Raw genomic sequence first — 23,350 nt, forward strand, 5'->3', positions numbered from 1 at the left:
ACTGAGAAGGGCTTGTTGATGTGTAGCCATTCTGCTGTAAACCCACACTGAGGTTTGGTGTTTACTCTCTCTGCAAGCAGCTAACACCTCTTCAGAGCAACTCTAACAAAAAGCTTCCCCACAATGCTGAGGAGGGAGATATTGCAATTAGTTATCTTAATTTCTCTTGTCATCCTTGTTCTTGTAGATATTGACAATGCTTAATTCCATTCATGTCTAGTGATACACAGTCTTCTCTCCAACACTGGAAATGAATTCTTTACAGCTCAGGAATCAGGGTACCTTTGGCTCACTTAAGGATCTCTGGTGGAATGCTATCTTTTACAGGTGCCCTCCCAGAGGAAAGTGTCTCTAGTGCTTTGCCAAGGTCCTCCAAAGTGGGCTTGGTATCAAGTTTGATCATGGTGGGCAAGGGCTCAATGACTTTCAGGGCTTTCCTGGTGATGACAATCTCTCTGGCATACAGTTCCAATTAATGTTCTTCTGTCTGCTTTGTTCAGTGCTTGATGTCCTGTCCAGTTGTTGACTTCCATGGGGCAATTTTGTTCTGTGATGGTTTGCTTGATCACATCATACATCCCTCTGATGTTGCCAGCTTCGGTAGCCTGCTGGATTTTGGAAGAGAGCTGGAGCCTGTAGTCAATGGCAGACCACCTGGTAGCTTGCTCTGCACAGCCCACAGCATCTCCAAGTACGTTTTGGTGGGAAAGACTTGTGTGCTGCCAATGCTTTTCTCTTTAACTCAATTACAGGTAGAAGCTTCTTGGAGTGGGCCTCAAACCAATCTGCAGACTTGTGTGTCTTTTTCCAAATGGTGGACATTGCAGGGTTACAGATGGTGTCCTTTAAGTGTTCTCTTTCTGAATTCGATATTAGGTGGACTAGGCAAAGCTTCCTCTAACGCTTGCACAAACTTGCCTACATTTGCAGTGTCACAAGTCTTGCTGACACTGATGTGTGGCCTTCTGTCCTTACTGGAATGGTGCAGCTGTCTTAGATGGAGTTTTACCTTTCTACACATGAGGAAGTAGCTGAGTGTCATCTTGACATTATATAAGATGTTGTATTTTGTCACAATAAAATCAACTTTGCCCCAGTGCTTTGACCGGAGTTGTCTTTATGACATTTTGTGCTGAGATTCAGTGTTGAAGAAACTGTTGGTGATACAGAGGTCATCTGACAGCAGAATTCAAGGAGGTGTTGACCATTTTCTTTCATTTTGTTTCCAGGAAGGCCAGCTGTAGTAGTCACTGCCAACTCTGGCACTGAAGTCTCCAAAGATGAATAGTAGTCTTTAAGAGGGGACTTCACTGATGGCTTTGCTTAGTTTGTCGTAGAACATGTCTTTGCCTTCCTGGATAGAGGTTAAAGTAGGCATGTAGGTACTGAAGTTGTTAAGAAGACCAACTAATGTTTGAAGCAGAACTTTGAGCGGTGCTTCAGTTCTGTCAGTTGGTGGAATAATACAGCCAACTAAGCTGTTTTTGTAAGGCAAAGCCAATGCCATGCTCTCCAGTCAGTGTGCAAAATCCAGATCCACAAAGACCATGTATTCTTGAGACATTAGCCACAGGGCCATGGCCTACTACTGGTCACAGCATCAAGTTTAAGGAAACATTCAAGTGTTCCTTCTTATGCATACAGAATAATTTTAAATAATCATGATACAATTCACAAAATCAGTTTTTCAAGTACTATATATTAAAAAAAACACAATTCAGAAAGTAAATGTATATGAAACTGAAGGATCAACAGTTTTACCCTAATGCACTTATTCAGTACAAAACCAAAAAATGCAGCACATTTGAAAATTTCTTTCCAAAAAGGAATTATTGTAGGGCAGGTATGCTGTAATTGTAGTACCTTAAATTCACATTTATACCATAGCATCTTTCAATTAACTTATTAAACAATATTTGAAAGTGCTTTGTTATGTTTTTCATACCCGCGACAAAATCTGACATTTTAGCCAAGCCCAAAAAGCCACAGAATATGGGCAGTAAATCAAATGGCATAGAGTATGATGTTGTCCTGGAGACACCTCATCACAACAGTATAACACCATGACTTTAATTCAGGAACATTTTAATCTTAGTTTAGTAAAAATGTCACATACACTGATCTTAATGTTTAACTCATTTTGTCTATTTTACCGTCAGAGCCTGTGAATTTCCCATTGGGATTAATAAAGTATCTATCTATCTATCTATCTATCTATCTATCTATCTATCTATCTATCTATCTATCTATCTATCTATCTATCTATCTATCTATCTATCTATCTATCTATCTATCTGTAATAAGCATAAGTTTAATATGCCACTGTACTCTGTGCAAATATATCTTATAAATCTTCCTTTTTCTACTCACATGCACAGTTGACACAGAGCCAGATTTAACAAGCATTATAATATAATATATCCGGTTTCCTCCTACAGTCCAAAGACATGCAGGTTAGGTGGATTGGCGATTCTAAATTGTCCCTGGTGTGTGGGTGTGTGTGTCCTGCGGTGGGCTGGCACCCTGCCTGGGATTTGTTCCTGCCTTTGCTCCCTGTGATGACTGGGACTGGCTCCAGCAGGCCCCCGTGACCCTGTGTATAGGATATAGCGGGTTGGAAAATGGATGGATGGATGGATATAATATAAGACAAGACAGATAGACACAACTGTGAAACGGGTAGTCAGACTGAGGACGGTTGTATACTATTTTTGTCTGCCAAAGTAAGCATAAAACTGTATCCTCTTTTGGCTTGTTTGGAATTGCATGATTCATCTAAGTGGGGGCACATGAAGAAAGAGTATAAATCCTTGGAACATTGCCTGGCACAACTTTGAAACCGACGGACAGATGGGAGATAACATCACCCCATCCTGAAAATCCTTCCACTGCAACAGCGAAAATGTCAGACTCTACACATCAGGCCCCCATTTCCAAACTGGGTTCTTGCCATTGGCTTCCTTTGTCTGTTATGCAGTGTAAGCCGTCATTAAACCAAGCTAAGTTATTTCTCTTGAGTGATTTTTTACCGCCGTATGTGACAATGCGGGTTCAGCTCAGTGCTCCCATCGGCTGTTAGGGAGCCCTTGAACCCAACACCGTCGGTAATGTCACCGATGAGCTAGACAGTGAGGCAATAACATTTGAGCAAGGGGATGATGTATAAATGTGCAAATAGTGCTTTTATTAAAACAGTCGAAACAGTGTCCAAATCAAGTGTAGTGCTTTTCAAACATTCCATTAAATAAATAATCCATTAAAGAAACGTGTGGAGGTTAAAATACACAAAAACAAAACAATCCAAGACAACGACATGGGACTTCCTCCCACGGCTCTCACGTGGTGGACACCATATCCCATGTCCAGACTCCCGCTGCCATCCGCGGCATTATGCGAAGAGTCACCCGTCTCCCGGTCACTCCCGTCCTTCCTGAAACAAACTCTGCGGGAGCGACAACCACTACTACGCCCTGGGTGTCGGCCTAACCCCAGGCTGCGAGCGGAAGCACAGAGCAGCGGAGTCTCCCACAGGCACATAGCCCTTCGCAAACACCGGAGCAAGTTCATCTGAAGTAAAGCCGGCAGCTGACCAGTAGAAATAACCGGCAGTGAGAAACTAAAGTTGATCGCTCAGCGGGTGGTGGAAACTTAAAGCCGACGGTCTCTGAAGCAGAAAGCACTTAAGTAACTACAGAAAATGGAGAAGATTACATCAATACTAAACGTAAGTTCTATCTGCTCTCTGCCCGTTGAGGGCACGTTTATATGTTGTGTGTCCTGCAGCATGTACAGTTCAGGTTTTCTGGCCGACAGTGCAGACAGCTTCACCTGCCAAAAGTGTTGTTAATTTAGAGTTGGTCGGAAAAATACGCGAATTGGAGGACCGCATTAGGAATCTGATAGCGATTAGGCAAACCAAAAATTGGATCGACTCGGTTTGTTTAGACAATTCAGCTACTTCTGATTCGGCTTCAGTCTCTCCTGGTCCCACTGTAGTCAGTGCACGGCCAAAGTCAGCAGCACCAATTCAGCCACAGGGCGAGTGGGTAACAGTAAGACGGGGGTCTAAGAATCCAAAATGTAGTCCCCCAGCACCCAGGTCACCAATTCAGACCCAGAACAGATTCTCAGCACTCCGCAGCGCGCCTGTGGAAACTGAGAATAAGAAAGTGCTCATAATTGGCGATTCCATAGTGCGGAATGTTAGAATTCCAAACTGTGTTAAACCAGCAGTTAATGTTAAGTGCCTCGCAGGGGCCAAGATTTCTGGCATAGAGGCCGCATTGGACCGTGTCGCCGACGATGAAGTATCTACCTTATTGCTGCATGTCGGCACTAATGATATTTCTTCACAGCAATCTGAGGTATTAAAGGGGAACTTCATCTCTCTATGCATTAAAGCCAAAAGAAAATGTCAGAATTTAGTTGTATCTGGCTCCTTACCAAGATTACATAGAGGGGATGTGATTTATAGCAGATTGTATTCCCTTTACTGCTGGCTAGAAACCTGGTGTGCAAACAAAAGCATAGCGTTTGTGAACAATTGGGATGATTTTTGGGAAAGGCCTGGATTTTTCAGAAGAGATGGTCTTCATCCTAACTGGAGGGGGCCTTATGTATTATCCCAAAATATGGCAGCAAAACTGCCTGGTTGACTGATTAGAGCACCATCCAGGCCGCAGTCATGTGATCTTAAATCACAGGCTGTTGTTTATCCCACCTGTTACTTTCCTGAGCTGTTACCCATAATCCTTGTCATGGGGCATCCAGTAAATTTAGTCTTGATACAAACTTTAAATTAATTGATAACCAAAAAATAAGGCGTATAATTAGACCAAGGGATAAAACCAGACCCTCCACCAGGGGCATCTGTAATAGAAATTTACTTCAAATTAAAACAAAAAATATATCAGCAGTTCAGAAAGAACCATGCAGTTTTAAATGCTGCTTATTGAACATTCGCTCTCTTGGCACTAAAGCTGTTTTGGTAAATGATATTATATTAAGTACAAAATCTGATCTGTGTCTTCTCACTGAAACCTGGCTTAGTAAATGTGACACTGTCCCCCTAGCTGAGGTGTCACCAGATGGCTACTCGTTCCTTCATAAGTCTAGAGATTTTGGTCGAGGAGGAGGCCTTGGAATAATTCATTATAACAAAATGCAAATCACTTCTAAAAATGTAGGCAACTTTACATCCTTTGAGGCATTCATTTTAAATATTAAAACAGATTCCAACACAATTATAGTGCTAGTCTACAGTCCACCAGGGCCGAATTCATTGTTCATGACTGAATTTAGCAACCTTCTATCTGATTTGGCTATAAATTATGATCATGTAGTACTGATGGGGGATTTTAATGTACACATTGATGTGTAAACTGACACTTTTAGCAAATGTTTTACTTATTTATTAAATTCAGTAGGATTTTGTCAGATTGTCAAAGGTCCAACTCATAATCATAACCACACATTAGATTTAATTATAACTTACAAAGCTGAAATTCAAAATTTAAATATCACTCCATTAAATTATTTCCGATCACTACTTAATTACGTTTGATTTAGTCCTGCCCTTGTCAACACACTCCCAGATTAAAACAAAGACAGTGCGACATCTAGATTGTAATTCTGCTTCAAAATTTATAGATACTTTGAGTAAGTCGAGTGTAACTGCGGAAAACCATTCAGATCAGTTAACATCAAATGTAAACGTGGAAAACAATTTAGATCAGCCAACATCACATTATAATGTGACCTTGAGAGATGCTCTGGACACAGTGGCTCCCCTTAAAACAAAAGTGATCAAAGCACATAGAAGCTCTCCCTGGTTTAATGAAAACACTCGAGCTCTTAAATTAGAGTGTCGAAAACTGGAGCGCAGATGGAGAACAACAAAGCTACATGTCTTTCAAATTGCATGGACAGAGAGTGTTAATAAATATAAAAAAGTCCTCTTTAAAGCTCGCTCATAATACTATTCTACATTAATAGATAACAATAATAAAAATCCTTGGGTATTGTTTAGAACAGTGGCTAAATTAACAAATGGAAATTCAGATCAACAGTGCAAAATACCAACAGATATTAGCAGTACAGACTTTATGAACTTCTTCAATGAGAAAATTAAAAAAATAAGATCCCAGATCTCTGCATCACACTACAAACCAAATACTGGCTTAGCAGACCCAGTCTCACATTGCATTCAGCACTTTAGTAATTTTAATCCTGTAACTGAGCAGGAAGTCTTAAGTTTAATTTCTAAAATGAAGCCCACTACTTGTTCCCTAGATCCAGTGCCAACAAAAATAGTAAAAAGTGCGATGAATGTTCTTGCAGCGCCTATTCTAAACATTATCAGTAGTTCATTATTGCATGGCACAGTACCTGATACACTAAAAGTGTCAGTCATTAAACCATTACTTAAAAAGTCAGACCTAGACCCACACATACTAAATAATTATAGGCCTATTTCAAATTTACCGTTTCTCTCTAAAATACTAGAAAAAGTAGTCGCCAATCAGCTTCAGTCACACCTAACGCATTACAATTTATTTGAGAAATTCCAGTCTGGTTTTCACACTGGTCATAGTACAGAAACGGCATTAACGCGGGTTGTAAACGACATTCTGATATCCTCCGATGAAGGAAACTCCATTGTAATCATGTTGTTGGACTTAAGTGCAGCATTTGACACCATCGGCCATTCTATTTTACTACACACAGGCTAGAAAATGATGTTGGGCTTACAGGCACCGTGCTCGCTTGATTTAGTTCTTATTTATCAAATCGATTCAATATGTATAGAAATGTGCTGACAGTACTCCATCATTATACACAGAAGTTCAATATGGTGTCCCGCAGGGCTCAGTACTGGGACCTTTACTGTTTTCACTTTACATGCTTCCACTGGGATCTATCATTAGGAAACATAATGTTAATTTTCACTCGTAAGCAGATGACACCCAGTTATACCTTTCATTTAAATCAGATGAAGTTTCTCCGATGTCTTTAATTAGTTGTGTTAGCGAATTAAAGGAGTGGATGAATGAGAACTACTTGTCTTTAAATACAGATAAAACAGAGATGTTAATTGTTGGAGGGAATGACGCTGATCATAACAATATTTTGTCATTTAACTCAGTTGGAATCCCAATTAATTTTACTGAATCAGCCCGCAATCTAGGAGTTATCTTTGACTCTAGCATGTCATTTAAAGCGCATATTACAAAGTTGTCCAAAACATGTTTCTTCCATCTTAAAACTGTTAGGAAATTAAGGCGCTTTCTAAATAAACAGGATTCTGAGAAATTAATTCATGCATTTATCTCTAGTAGGATTGACTACTGCAATGCAGTGTTCACTGGATGTTCAAACTGTTCTTTATACAGCCTCCAGTTAATACAAAATGCAGCTGCAAGAATTATTACAAGAACAAGAAAATACGAACACATAACTCCAGTTCTTAAATCCTTACACTGGCTCCCGGTTAAGTTTAGGGCAGATTTCAAAATCCTTCTTTGAACATATAAAGCATTAAATGGCCGAGGTCCACCTTACTTGTCTGAACTTATCATGACTTACAAACCAGAGTGCACATTAAGATCTCAAGATGCTGGTCTGCTTATGGTTCCAAGAATTAATAAAATAACAATGGGAGGTTGAGCTTTTAGTTAAAAGGGCCCCTAAACTGTGGAATGGTCTGCCTGCTACTATAAGAGATGCCCCATCGGTCTCAGCTTTTAAATCCTGGCTGAAGACTCACTACTTCAGTTTAGCATATCCTGACTAGAGCTGCTGATTAACTGTACATACTGCATCTCTGTTGTTAGTCATTAGCACTAAAACATAAGTAACATGATAGTTAGAATAGGATACTAACCCTCACCTATTCTGTTTTATCTTCTCGGTACTCAAATGGGGCACTTGGTGCCACGGCCCACCTGCCAAGTTGTTTTGCCAGCCTAAGGTAAAGTCATCCCTGATGGGGGAATCGCAGGAATCGTGAGAAAGAGGGGTCCTTTCATCGGATTGGCTGGCCCAACACTGTTTCAGCCGTGGAATGGCCAAATGGGGGAGGCAGCTTGATGGATGAGGTCTCCAGGAGTCTAAAATTATCTAAATCTTATTATGTGATATCATCTACTGTTAAATTCTGCTCCGTACTTCTAAAAAATTTTTTATTTTTTATTGAGGATTTGTTCTGTTCTGTGTATTGTATTGTATTGTATTGACCCCCTTCTTTTGACACCCACTGCACGCCCAACCTACCTGGAAAGGGGTCTCTCTTTGAACTGCCTTTCCCAAGGTTTCTTCCATTTTTTCCCTACTAGGTTTTTTTTGGGAGTTTTTCCTTGTCTTCTTAGAGAGTCAAGGCTGGGGGGCTGTCAAGTGGCAGGGCCTGTTAAAGCCCATTGCGGCACTTCCTGTGTGAATTTGGGCTACAGAAAAATAAACTGTATTGTACTGTAATAAACTGCTGTCTGCTCAGCTGCTGCGAGCCTGCTTTCGCTTGCTCACTCACTCATACCGGCACACGCTCTCTCTCTCTCTTGCTTGCTTCCTCCCGTAACCTCCATCTTTCTTTCTTTCTTTCTTTCACCTCATTCTCTTTTTCTTCTCTTATAATACTCTAACCGTCTCGGGCTTCTCTATATATGCAGAGAGGACATAGCAGCTGCAGCACATTAGCTACAGGAACAATCACGGATGTGGACAGTCTCTCACCTGTGCACTTAGCTGAGAAATGCCCACACCACAGATCGCCCTGAGACACTACAGCCACCACTAACCCTAACCCAGCCCCCACCCCCCCCGGTTAGCCGCGAGCACGGTGATTATTCATTTAAAAATGAACTGGCCTTTGCTGGGAGAGCTGTGGACCCATAACACCACATTCCACCCTCCATAAAACTCCAGTTGCATGGGAAGGCTCCACGCCACTGCCAACCCTATGCAACTGGAGACCAGGTCCACAGCTCGGCCACTCTACACTGCACTAAAACAATAAAAGCACTAAAACAAATCCCACCATAAAACCAACCCCAAGCCCCCCTTCACTAAAACAGGACATTAAAAGAGTAAGAACTTTACAAGACAAATAAAAAACAGCAATAAATAAATGTCCATAAAAAGCTCTGTACTTTAAAAATGTCCTCCTCTGGCTCGGGTACGTGGGTCCTCAAAAAGTCTGGCACCAATCCCGCTTGTTGCTAAGTCTCCTCTTCTGTCCCCACTGCTAGCTCATCCCACCGCTGCCACCAAATGTGACAATGCGGGTTCACTCCGTGCTCCCCTCGTTGGTCTGGGAGCCCTTGAACCCAATACCGTCGGTAATGTCACTGATGAGCTAGACAGTGAGGCAATAACATTTGAGCAAGGGGATGATGTATAAATGTGCAAACAGTGCTTTTATTAAAACAGTCAAAACAGTGTACAAATCAAGTGCAGTGCTTTTCAAACGTTCCATTAAATAAATAATCCATTAAAGAAACGTGTGGAGGTTAAAATACACAAAAACAAAACAATCCTTTAAAACGAGGTTAAAACGTTCATCAGGAAGCAGTCTTTAAAAACAAATGACAAGCCCGGTGCTTCTTTCCTGTTAGCGTCTCACCTGCTTCTCCCATGCGGGCCCTGCAACAGGCGAGACACTCTCATTGCAGCTGACCTTCTGCCTACTCCTCCTGCTACTGTTGTCAGACTTGCCTCACCGATCCTTGGCTCCGGTCGGCTCCTCCAGACAACGACTTGGGACTTCCTCCCACGGCCAAGGCTCTCACGTGGAGGACACCATATCCCATGTCCAGACTCCCGCTGCCATCCGCGGCATCATGCGGAGAGTCACCCGTCTCCCGGTCACTCCCGTCCTTCCTGAAACAAACTCTGCGGGAGCGACAACCACTACTACGCCCTGGGTGTCGGCCTAACCCCAGGCTGTCTGCTCAGCTGCCACGAGCCTGCTTTCGCTTGCTCACTCACTCGTACCAGCGCACGCTCTATCTCTCTTTCTTTCTTTCACCTTGTTCTCTTTTTCTTCTCTTATAATACTCTAACCGTCTCGGGCTTCTCTATATATGCAGAGAGGACATGGCAGCTGCAGCACATTAGCCACAGGAACAATAACGGATGTGGGCAGTCTCTCACCTGTGCACTTAGGTGAGAAACGCCCACACCACAGATCGCCCTGAGATGCTACAGCCACCACGCCCCCCCGCTAAGCCGTGAGCTCAGTGATTATTCATTTAAAGACGAACTGGCCTTTGCTGGGAGAGCTGTGGACCCATAACACCACACCGTATCACTAAGGGAGGGGTATCACCTTTTTATATTAAATCTATATAGTTTCGGGTTATGTAACATGTCGCAATTACAAAAGAACTCATTCCCAGGGAGCTAACACCCCCTGCTGGATTCAGGGCCATTTAATTAAAAGTAAAAATATAGAATCTCTGACAAATCTCTTTCTGGTTAGCCCAAATGTTGACAAAATATCAGTTGAAAAGTAAGTTTTTCAACAATGGAAAATTACTGGAGCCTTACCTCGGTGAGAAAGCCAGTCACTGACTGTTTCAGTGACATCAAATGATAACCATTCTCCCTTGGTACGAGGACGAACATTTCTGCTGTCAATGTATCTCTGGGAGGGTGATGTAGGGTCTCTAGCTTTAAGCAACTAAAAAAAGAAAATATAGAAAATGATCTTAATATTTCAACTCTTATTTATCATTAAGTATCTCAAAGAATATGAGGTATGACTTGCAATTTCTTTGAAGGAAAATCATTTCTAACAAAAATATATTTATTACTTCAGTGTTAATATGTTAATATTTTAAAAATTTCAAATAGAAAAGAAAAACATTTAATAAATGCATAAAAATATCACTACATGATTAAAAAGTCTGAATATACAATAAACTTAAAACCCTGAAGACATTATGAAGACATTAAGATTTTGATTACAGAATTTACTACTATCAGATATATATATATATACTTTTTATTATTAGCAGGCATGTTTTAGTTAACACAAACTTCCAAAATACCTTTGATTCTGAATATAAAGAATACTAATCCTAAAGATAAATTCTGTACTGTAAAATATAATTGGAAAAATGCAATACTAGACTGTAAATAAGTTGATGAACAGATAAAAAAGTACAAATTAGTTTAAAAAAACAAAAATAAAGTAATTAAAAATTTAGCCACCAAGAGTGTTGGTGTCAGAAAGGCCATCTGACTGTAAAACAAACCTGTAATGATAGAATTAGTCCAGTCATCTTCATGAAATGATAGATCTTACCATGTAGGCAATATGCAATTGCCTTGCCTGACCCTTATGGGAAGTGAGCCAGAGCTACTGGGCCAAGGGTGGGTCTGGTTAAAGAAGTAAGCCAAACAGACCTTCTAATTTATTGAAGATCTAATAAAGAATTGTAAGGTCATAAATTGGGAAACTGTGACAGAACAGCATAAAGTGGTGGTGATGGACTGGGGGATCAGAGGCAGCAAGAGAATAAAACCAGAGCAAACAGCACCAAGGATAAATTGTCAGAGATAGAAAGAGGAAGGGCTTAGGAACAGGTTTACAGAGAAAGTTTTAAATGAAGTGTAGTCATTTGACAGTGTGGAGAAATGGTGAGAGAAAAATAGTGCACTTGTACTGGGAGTAGGTGAAGAGGTGTTAGGTAGGATGACAGGAATTAGACCACCTGGGACAAAGAGACATGGTGGTGGAACAGAGAGGTGCAGGATATGATAAAGGATAAGACAGAGACGAAGAAAACCAGTCAGGAAGGGAGGGAAATAGAAAAATATTCTGGCAGACAAACAAGGAGGCAAAGAAGGCAGTAGCAAGAAGCAAGGGACAGAAACTGGAGACATAATACAGAGAGAGAATGATTTTTAAAATAGCAAAAACTATGAACAAGGCTGTGAAGGATTTTAGTCAGATAAAGCTGATGAAAAATGGCAAGGTGTGGTCTTCAGTGAGTACAACAGATCAAAAATAGTTAAAAGGGGTACTTTGAAAAAACGCTGAATGAAGAAAATACAAGATTAATATTAGTATACAAAAACTAATTCTCAGAAATTATAAAAATACAATCATTATCACTACCACTAGTTTAGAGACCATTTCCAGGTATACTCCGCTCTCAGAAGTCATGTTATCTGACACCACCTCCAATCAAATCTTCTTTTGCCTCCTTCTTGACCTCATCCTATCCCATATTGCACCTTCACCCAGTCATCCTCTGCCTTTCAGTCCACATGCTGATATATCTTTCTCCTCAGCACATCTATGCCTCCACACCAAGTATTTCTCTTAACTTGGCAATCATCTTCCTCTTACTATTTTACACACCACTCATCCTTCTGATCATTTTCATTTCTGTTCTTTCCAGCTTTTCTTTATATTTTGCTTCATCAGTCATATCTCACTTCCGTTCAGCATACTGGTTCTCACACAGCTTTCATAAACATTACTGTTTAATGGTAGTGAGACTCCTTTAGTCAGAGTGGGGGACAGCTCTTGGAATGTTTTCAATGCACTTCTCACCCAAACTATCACTTCTGTTCCCACAGCTACATCTGTACCAGAGCTGGCCAACTGTCAAACACTATGTGCCAAAAAAGAATGCCATACCAGGACTAAGTGCCACATCACAAGTTATGTATGTGAGTAAGTTCACACCTACAAACACAATGACTTCCAGTAATTTGCAGTGAATCAATACTTTTTCATGGTTAAGAGATTTTTTTCTTCTTACCCTGCACATTGCTGTGTTTGACTCAGTAGGACTTCTGGCATGCCTTGCTTACAATCCTTTTAAAATCTAACTTGCATTCAGTTGTAGCTACTCAAAGCAACTTTTTGACATGTGCGTCAACAAGAACAGATTTGATTTCACAAGGTTTCAGAGCAGAAAAAAACTGATTCACAAACAAAAGCTGAACCAACTATTGATAACAACTTCATTACTATGAGTTTGATTTACTGATTTACTGCATCTAAAAGTGAAAAAAATCAAGAACCTCACAGTGCACAGTGCAGATCACTGAAAATGTTTTACTTTTTAATAAGCTCAGCAATGAGAGAACTGTCATGTGTGCAAATACAACTGTGAATCTCCAATATAGGTATTATGACATGGTCAAAAACATCTCAAACTCCAGTATTGGAGGGCCACAGTGGCTGCAGGTTTTCATTCTAACCCTTTTCCTAATTAGTGACCTGTTTTTGCTGCTAATTGACTTCTTTTGAATTCATTTTAATTGACTTGCTCTTGAAGACTCAGACCTAATAATTGTTTTTCTAATTAGCAGCCAAACTATAATGAGATCCAAAATTAACCAAAACATGACCAGCAAACTGTGACCATCACACAATATCTGAAAATAAAAAGGGTGGAGGTCTCAGGAATGTTGATTTGCTCAAGTCCTCAAAACCAGCGCTCTTAGAAAAGTAAAGAAACAAAATCAATAATTTTGAAAACATCTGCTATTACACAATGACAGCAGCAACAAGCCACATGGGATTAAAGAACCGGTTTAATTAACAACAAGATTTGTCACCTAATTAAACAACTGGTTGGAGTGAAATTGGCTGGAGTCTGAGGCCCTGACTGAGTTGGTCTTCTGTTGGCTCACTCACTTCACATTTAATTTCTGTTAAATTCAAAAGAACAATGAAGAAATTCCAGGGAACAAATCTTAAAAAACAAGTCAATTAAAATAATTTCAAAAAAGTTAATTAGCAGCAAAACAGGTCAATAATTAAGAAAAGGTTTAGAATGAAAACCTGTAGCCACTGCGGCCCTATAGGACTGGAGTTTGAGATCCCTGGTCTAAAACCATTTATTTAGAAAGCAGTCAATGGATAAGGCAGAGGTTCACAATAGGACAGACAAATGCTACATGTTCCTTGTGAGCTTCAGGATGGCCTCTGCAGGTCTGTATTCAGTGTGTTACGTAAGTATCATGACTTCCTTACTTTCTCTGAAACAACTCCATTGCTAATTTAATTTTTGACTTATTACATTAGTATTTTCCATCCCTCTCACAAACATTCTACAAACACAGACACTCCATTTTTTACACCACAATATATTTTATCAATACATCTTTATGCATTCTCTTCCAACAAACTGTACATTGAATTGAGATTCTTCCAACAACTAGCTGCACATTTTTATTCCAACCTTGTTTCTTAATTTAAAGCCAATCAGTATTGCTGAAGCAATTACAGCTCAAACAGCATATTTGTGGTTCATTTTAGTTATCTTGCTTGTTTAGATTTGCAATTTTAAATTGATTCTTTTAGTCTTCAACAGCAGCATTCACTCTTTTTAATTGTTTCTTGTTTACTTATCCAGCTACCAATTAACAAAAAGTTCAAAAGTCTGGATTGTGTTTTTTCTTTTATGGCATGTACTTTAATGTTTCAATTTCATTCCCAGGTAAAGTCATGGATACGATAAAACATTGTGTATGTGGTGGTGATCCACGATTGGATTGAAGTTTTCTGACAAGCAAACACATGTCATCATTCACTAAGATTTTCAACGTAAATGAGCTGTTAAAGAAAGTTTTGAAAAAAATTAATGATGATTTTAGCAATGATAGACCAAGATTCACAACAAAAGGTTCACATGATTTCAAACCAGACATTTCTCCATCATCAGGGAACCAATAGAAGGATGCCCCAGAACATTAAAGACAGAAGATTTGGTTGCAAAACTGAAAGCTGCTGAGGACTTTAAGCCACAAATCATTGTGAAAAGGCTGGTTGAAATGTTCAATATTACAAAAAAGCACACTTTTTTTCAGCTAATCTATCCTTAAAAGTCCCACAGAGAGTTTCAAGCATTGTAACATTCTTCAGGAAGAAATTCAAGGTCTATGTTAAGTAGTGCCTAAAAGAAGTTTTTGTTTCAAATAATCTCTACAGACTTGTCCTCCAACACCCACAGAAAATGAAAAGTGTTTTGGATTCCACAGCAACAAAGCACCAACACACTGAGCCACCAAGACTGTCCTCTTCATCAATGCCTCTGAAATCAGCCTCACTGAAACTCAACCTTATTCCCGAGACCTAGCCCCTTGTAACTTTTGGTTTTTCCCCAAAGTTAAGGCATGGATGTGAGGAAAAAATTCCAAAACCGAGATGTTATCAGTTCTATCCAAAATGCTTTGGAAAAGTGGAAAAAGATGATTTTGAGGATGGTTTCAAAAAGTGCATCCACTGTTTGAAGGAGCGCATCAAAATTAATGGACATTTTGCTGAGAAATTTTAAAGAAACAAACTTTGAAGTGAAACAAAAATTAAGCCTATTTACACTTCTTCATAGACTTTAAACAGACTTTTGGATCTCCCCTCTACCCTCCCCTTTACCATCTATCTCAGTGATTTTCAGCATAAGTCCATGGGAACCACTGTAACTGCAGGTTTTCGTCTCAATCAACTTCTGCTTTTAATTGGATTCCTACGCTAAAGACACAAGCTGTTATTTCTCAGTTAGTAGTTTATGTGTGCTATTTGAAGATAATTTAGTGTTTTTTATCTTCACTTGAGATATTCATCATCACCACCATGAATTTTATTCTGCTTTTCAAGATGTTCTGGTTATTTAGCCCATTATTTACTAAACAGCAAACTAGCTGTAAGTAGTTGCAGCCTTTCAGTGGCATTTGCCTGGTGTTTTCTCATTAACTCATTGTTATATTACAATTAAGGAAGTAAACTCTAAAAAGGCAAATTAACAGGAAAATGCCAAAAAAGATTTAACCATTTAAAACTAAAAGCACATATTTAAAAATTTCCCATAATTGTAAATCTTACTCTGCTTTGCTTTACCTATTGCAGAATAAGAGACGAAAAAAAAGACTGGCTAATTAAACAATAAGAACGATTAGAGGTAAAATGATTGTCACAGATTTTGAAACAGATTGGAACAAAAACCTGCAGCCACAGTGGGCTCCTGATCTAACTTGGAAATGATTATGAAATATCTGGTTTAATAAAATATTTGAAATGTAATGGAAGAAAAAGTGAAGGACTGACAACTGCTAATTTGCTTCGGATCACAAATCATTTGGATGATATTCTTGTACAAGAGAAATCTATAATATAAAAATGATATGACATTGAAGAATGAAATCACTAACAAGCCTTAAAATTATATAACAAGTTCTGTTTTTAACAAGGACTGGCTTCTTATTGAGTAACTGAGTTGGAAGAAAAACCTGCAGCTACGGCAGTATTCCATGAATGCACCTGATGACTCCCATGTGCTGGCTCCTGTAGAGGGGAGATCCAAAAGTCTGTTTAAAGTCTATGAAGAAGTGTAAATAGGCTTCATTTTCTTGTCATTTGGTTGCATGCTACATGCATGCTCAATCTTTCTGTTGCAGCACACGCTTGCATGTTGATACTGCATGGCAGCTGGTAATATCTTTGTGAAATAACAAAATAAGCTTCAGTATAATAAAAGACTGAGTGAAGGTGTAACTTTTTTCAGTTATTATTGTCTAGCTGTCTACAGAAGAAAGACAGGAATTTACATCATCACCTCAATATTCAATATCAATAACAGCGATTGGCAATGACTTTTCAAAGTGAATCCAAGCCCCTGGCCTTAAAGGGTGCCATCGAAGAAGACAATTGGCAAACTGAAGTATACAGCCAAGGCCCTTTAAAAATGGTTGAAAAGCACAAATATGTTTTACTATTTGTTTTTTTTTTCCTTCTTAAAATGGCATGGATATTCTGTTTTGCAATATGTGAGGAATCTTGAGATGCAGACCAATACTCAAAAACATTTCTGGCTTTAAAAAATGGATGCATTCAATAAGTTTCAATGTTTTTTTCATATTGGTACATATCCTTACATGAGTCAGTTACTTCTTGGTATTTGTTGTAATAGGAGGTAAACACACATGCTTGTAAACTAAGAACTGTAATACTCTGCATTATACTCTGCAGATGGTAAATAGGTCTTATCTGGTTAAATAAAGTACATTCCATCTACCATTCAAATTCCACAATTACTTTATTCCTTTTTCACACTTTGCAATGACACCGAAGGCCTAAAAAAAAACGTAATCAGCCACACGTGACATCTAACTTGTTTGCAGCAAGCGATAGAGAGAGTGCACAGTGAGAGGGCAAGAATAAGAAAAACACAAACACATCCTAATAACAGAAGAACCCCAATTCACAACATTTAGGCATCAAACAGCTACATAACCATACAACATAAAACACGGAATATCTACCAGAACTTCTATGTCATGCCAACAGACATCCTAGAGGCACATAGTGGTCCACACAACCTTCAAGTACACAATAGAAACATTCTCCCGATTTTGAGCCACTTACATTAAGTTTATAATTCTATGTATATACAGTATTTGCATGTCTCTGGTCCTTTACACAAAATGTTTCAATACCCATGTCTGCATTTCAAATTCACTTTAAATGTCCACCTGGAAACATCAGCTGTGGCCATTACAATCCATTAATTCCATATTGCCAATGATGTGTGCTGTTTCTGCTCCTGCATCCTGCATCAGTGTCTACCTGCTGTTATACTTTCTTCAGCAAGAATTAATTCAAATTTTAGTACTTTCACATAAATACCTTTTGTGAAATAAATATGGTGATTGTGAGGCAGAATTATGTTAACAAGCGATTCCTTACCACAGGTGGTCTGTTTTGTCTTTGACTTTAGCAAATTGAACCACTGACTTATAGCAGAAATATTTTCTTTTTACTGGATCAATAAATTGATTATTTTTTTATTTTACCAATTTATTCAATATAAACAAATACAACTGAATTTATATACAGTTCGGTCAGTTTGCAGTTTTGCCTGCTATTGATAAGACTAAACTGAGGTAAAATGTTATTTTATAAATTATGCAAAATACCCCTGTTGTTTATAAAATGCCACTGGAGTCCCTTTAATTAGGGGCCAAAATGACCTCCAAAAAGGAAAAAAAAAATACTACTTAGTGTGGAGAGAGACCCATACTTTTCATATAATTCAGCCACATCTTTTTCAGCATCTCTTATCTGCTCCACCTCCACCTTAGCCATTTGTCATTTGTTTAGAGGTAATTTACAAAATTAAACTGTAAACTGGTTAATGGGCAGGTGACAAAAAGAATAAAGACAAGAGAATAATGGTTGACATTGAGTGAGGTCATTGGTGGGATAATAAAGGGATCTGTGCTAGTACTGCTACTTAGAAATTAATAATAAGGTTAGATTCATATATGGCAAGTAATCTTCTGAAATTTACAAATGAAACCACATTTGAGATAGCAACCAAAAAAAATTGAACAAAGTTCTGGAGTTAGAGTACAGTTAACAAAGCTTACACTTTCTAAATAGCTAGCATTAATCTATTAGTGCACACTGTCTAATCAGAAATTAACCATTTTCTGTTCATTACAATACAAACATCCAACTTGGATTTACTCTCTAATTCAGAATTAACCTAAAACTACAATACAGCAACAACAATCATTATGTCAAGTAGATCTATTAGGATAAAATCATATAGTGCTTTGTTTCTTTAGGTCATGCTTTCTTTTCTTTTCCTTGACCTATTAAAGTGCCATAATAAAGTGTCTCTTATAGTACCTGATACAATTCCACCCTCTGCTCCACAACTTTGGCCTTTGGATGGGGAACACGAAAAATTCTAAGTTCAACTTTCACTAAGTTGCTGGAATTCCTCTCCATTGATGTAACATCAAAACCAATGACACGGAAATAAGGATTGTACAGATTTGTAGATATAACATCTGTAAAAAAACAAAAAAAAAAAGCCAATAGTCATCTAAGATAGTTATGATGATAGTTATGGTATGAATGAACAGCTTTGCAGAAGCAACAGAATCTGGATTCATCAACTAGCCTTTTGTTGTTTACAAAGATTCTGCATTTTGTTATTTACATAGATTTGCACAGTGCATGTACCAACTAAGTTGTGCTTCATTATAAATAACATTTTTAATGTACTGGGACTCTGGACAAGAGAAGGAGACAAAGAGTGTGCAAATAGGCTGATTTTTATAAATACACTTATGGTTTAATGTTTTCATATTTTTCTATATGTGTATAATTCAATAGCATAGCATTAGTAAATAAGATAGACAGATAGGATAGATAGATTGATTTATATTTGATACAAAGAAGAATTCTTGTCTTACATCAGTCAACATATAATAATAGCAGTCAGATGTACACAAAACTACACATAATGCACACAAGTTTAATTAGTAAAATTCATATTATAAATAAATACATATTCAAAATACATTTAAGAAGAGCATATTAAAATGTCAAAAATATACTGTCAATTGTGTGAATAGTCTACTCTCATTGATAAACTTTTTTACTTATGTTTATGCACCACAATGTTCAGCACTATTTAAATTTTGGGCAGGTTTTGACTCTTAATAAAAATTATGAAGGAGTGTCGGAAATAAGTAGTTTTTCAGATAAAACACTGCAATGAAAAAAGACTAAAATACAACAAACGCTCATTTATGGGGTTCCACCATACTGAAAGATAACTGGCTGCAAATATTTAAAATTCTCCATGTGAAACAATGTTTAACATTTTTGTGGAATTAACTCTAATACGGCTTCCAGCTGTGCCTGTGTCCTTGTAGGATAACTTTTTTAAAGTAACATCTGGTGTTCTCTTTATTTTTTTATAATTTCAAATACTTTCATCATGTCTCCTCTTAGTCTGTTTGTTTTACTTCACTGTTTCCATATAACTCATACCTCTCAGTTGTGAAACAAATCTGGTAACTCTTGTCTCAATTTTATCTAACATTTTCTTAAACGTCTTGTAATATGTAGTCCAAATCTGCACATGACATTCCAAATATGAGATCGTGTTAAGTTAATTATTAAGCATGATACCACTCTGAATTCATAAAAAGCACCTTTTATATCAACTCTTTATGATCTGCATAATGTACCTTGAATAGGCTATATACACACTCTTTTCCAGATTCTACATCAGCCAGCTGCTGTATTTCCAAATGAATATCAGAATGAACTAGCTATGGCATTTTTCACCCGATCACTTCAAGACATTCCCAGACTTATAGTAAACGTGAGTTGCATTGTTCAAAGATTGTGCCAAACATCAGGAACTAAACAGAAGAAAGGCTTTAAACTACTGTATATGTTTCAAGATAAATCCACAATGACAAAGTAGATCCAGACGTATGAAAAACATGTGTCTAATATGAACTTACATGGGACAAACATGTGATTACATTAGTATTCTTTAAAAAACAGAATTTCAATAATTAGTCATTAAACTTTATTCAGGGACAGATGAATATGTATGTAAGCTTAATACTGCAAAGAATCTGGACAAGGTATATCATCCAGGGATGAGTCACCAAAATAATGAGCTGGGAGGAGGCTCACAGGAGGCTGGGGGTGGTTCCCAGCCGGGATGCCCAGGAGGACCGGAAGAGGTCTTACGCCTCCCCCAGACCACATGGGGGCGACTGCCCTGGTGGCTTTGGGGACCACAGCAACAGAGCTTTGAAGCTCAACCCTATAGGGGCCCGTGATCACAGCCAGGGGGCGCCCCAATGCCTATGGAGCCCTGGCCCTCAGCACTTCCGCCACACCCGGAAGTGCTGGGGGGAAGAAGACCAGGGACACCTGGAGTGCTTCCAGATCGCAGCCGGCACTTCCGCCACACTGGGGAGTGCCGGCGGAGGCTAATCGGGAGGCACCTGGAGCACATCTGAGGGCTGGAATCAGGTGGAAGAGGATGGAGCTCGGAGGAGAGGAGTGGAGACGGTCAGAAGAGAGAGAAAGGCATTTGGAGAAGCCGGGACTTTGGGATGACTGGTGCTGCAGCACTGGGGTGTGTGTTGTTTATTTGTAAATATTATTGTAAATAAACGTGTGTTGGGTGATAAAACGATGTCTACCTGTCTGTGTCCGGGCTGTTCCCCACAGCTGGCATTACATCAATAGCAGGAGAACCATAAAAAAAACGGCAACTCTGCACAGTCTCATGCAACTAGTGCAGCAAAAGGAAAGCAGTTCTTTAAAGGATAGCGAGCCACCTCAAAAGGCCATATAAAGAACAGAGACTCCATCCATTGTAGTACTCGGCACCAATGCTACAATACATAACAATACATAACAACATGCTGGATGAGTCTGCTGGAAATTTTACATTGTAAAAAAGTGAATGTCTCTGTCAGAGCCAGCAAAACAGTGAATACCAAACCGCTGCTTCATTGTAAGGGTCTCGATATGTTTCCTCAGCTGGAGGATCTCCACTCTGAGAGACATGTTTTCATCAAGCTCTACGTCGACAAGTGCTCATCCGTAGCCAAAGTGTAATCGTGGTCCGGATTTTATCATCTTCCTGCTCAACTGGTGTGTCATTGAAAATAGAATGGAGAAGTTGTTCCGTTCAAACAACTGAGGAATCGCTCCCTTCTTTAAAAGTCGCCTCTGTGTCACAGACCCTGGATCGCGAGAATCCTCTTTTTTAAAATGCTGGTTATAAACTTGGGTTTGGGGACAAACCATAAAGCTCTCTCTCTGGATGGAGATGATCCATTTAGATCAAGTTTCCACATTGGAGGGAAATGTATGGAAAATAAGTACCTTGTTGTACTTACTGGAAGCTCAACATAAAACTACAGGACAATGTTCAGCTGTAGAGCTATTAATACCCTGAAACTTTAAACTTCTTTTTCTCAGACATTCTCGCCACTAAACAAAAATCTCATCTGCAGTATGGACAATGGAAGTGACTGAGCTGGCTGAGATTCCACCGAAGTACATCAGCACTACCGTGTGCATATTGCCTATTCCTGTTGTGTGTAGCACACACTCAGCTCCAATCAAACATTTCTGCTGCTTCCTCCTAAAATTTCAGTTTAATACATATACATAAACTCTATTATATAAATCCAGACTGCCTTCTTCTTAGGTAAGTAAAGGATAGCTACTTTTCCTTATTTATAATTTCTAGTTATACTTTATATAAAATGTATTTAACCGAAACTGTAAATTTCTAAGTATAATCTCATTTTTCTGGCCAATGAAACATTTTCAGCCAATTTTAACTTTGTAATAAATCTCCAAATGAAAAATTATTTAATAAGACATTACCACTCCCCACACCTATTGTGTAATGATGGAGTCTAGATGTTTTAGTTGAAAAAAAAATACTACCAGGAGGTGAATGAAAACAGAGATACTAAAGACATTGTTATAGGACAGGCAGGGGCTCAATACATGGAAAAGCTACCAAAGAACCATTTGATAAAACCCAATATGCAAAAGAACAAAGCAGAAAACAAAATGCTAGCTGAGGATTTTAAAACCTATTTTAAAACCTAACTATCAAAAATAAAATATTTGATTTGGAAAATGGTCTTTTTGGAATTTTTTGTTCAAAACTGGGACTCCAATCCCTGCATGTTTCCATATTTTCTGCATACAGCCCCTAACATCAGACATAGCTACAACTAATGTAGTGCAGGCAAACATACCACACGTGGCACAGGCAAACAACAAAATACTAGTGACGGCAATGCAATGATATTGCTAAAATAAAAATAATATTCCAAGACCAAAAATCAAAAACTTGCACATGCAACATTTTGGAAAAAAACAAACAAAAAAAATTGTAAAATCCTAGTACTAAAGCTCAATGAATCATGACAGAGGTCTTTTTCTAAGATGCAGGCTCTGAACATATCCATCCTGCCTGCCAGAGTAACATCTGTCAAAGCACAAAGTATTTCTGAGGCAAGTATATCAATAACAAGAACTGCAGAGCAATCCTCCATCCCATAAAGAATCCAGTGCATACGGTAGTATACCTTGGCGTCTTGCAGTTTAGAATCCAGAATGTGTTTTATCTCATATTCCTCTTCCCCATTAACAATTACCAGGGGAGGCAGACATGAATGGCACAATAGAGGTTACAAGTGAACCAGATTATGTTGTGACATATGGCAACTAGGATGTATGAGGAACTGACTGATGAGTGCCAAACACTGAGAAGTTGGACCTACTTTCTTCAGAATATTATAAGGTCCTATACAATATAATGAGGATAAAATTTTCAAGATGAACTCTGTTGTATTAACAGATGTAAAAGAGAAAAGATTAGGCTTAAACGCATTCAAACGGTGACACCCCAGTTGAAGTCACTATTAATGCATTCCTGGAAAATTCTGATAAGGGTGTTAGTTTATGCCAATTTGACTGTGTATCATTACACCTTAAATGTCTTTTGAGGTGCTGATTCACTCTTTCTGTTAAACCATT

At 38.6% G+C, this 23,350-nt stretch overlaps 1 protein-coding gene across 1 annotated transcript in view; it reads right to left on the reverse strand.

The window, feature by feature from the left end:
• The window catches only part of tgfb5 (transforming growth factor, beta 5), an 84,280-nt gene that overhangs the window by 44,131 nt on the left and 16,799 nt on the right, over positions 1–23,350 (reverse strand). Inside the window, exons 3-4 of the mRNA XM_028804458.2 lie at positions 18,650–18,813; positions 10,543–10,675 (exon numbers count right to left, since the gene is read on the reverse strand). Of these exons, the coding sequence (XP_028660291.1) occupies positions 10,543–10,675; positions 18,650–18,813 (297 nt within the window). The remainder of the gene's footprint in view (positions 1–10,542; positions 10,676–18,649; positions 18,814–23,350) is intronic.

This window comes from Erpetoichthys calabaricus, chromosome 1, assembly GCF_900747795.2.
Source record: "Erpetoichthys calabaricus chromosome 1, fErpCal1.3, whole genome shotgun sequence".
NCBI classification, from domain to species: domain Eukaryota; kingdom Metazoa; phylum Chordata; class Cladistia; order Polypteriformes; family Polypteridae; genus Erpetoichthys; species Erpetoichthys calabaricus.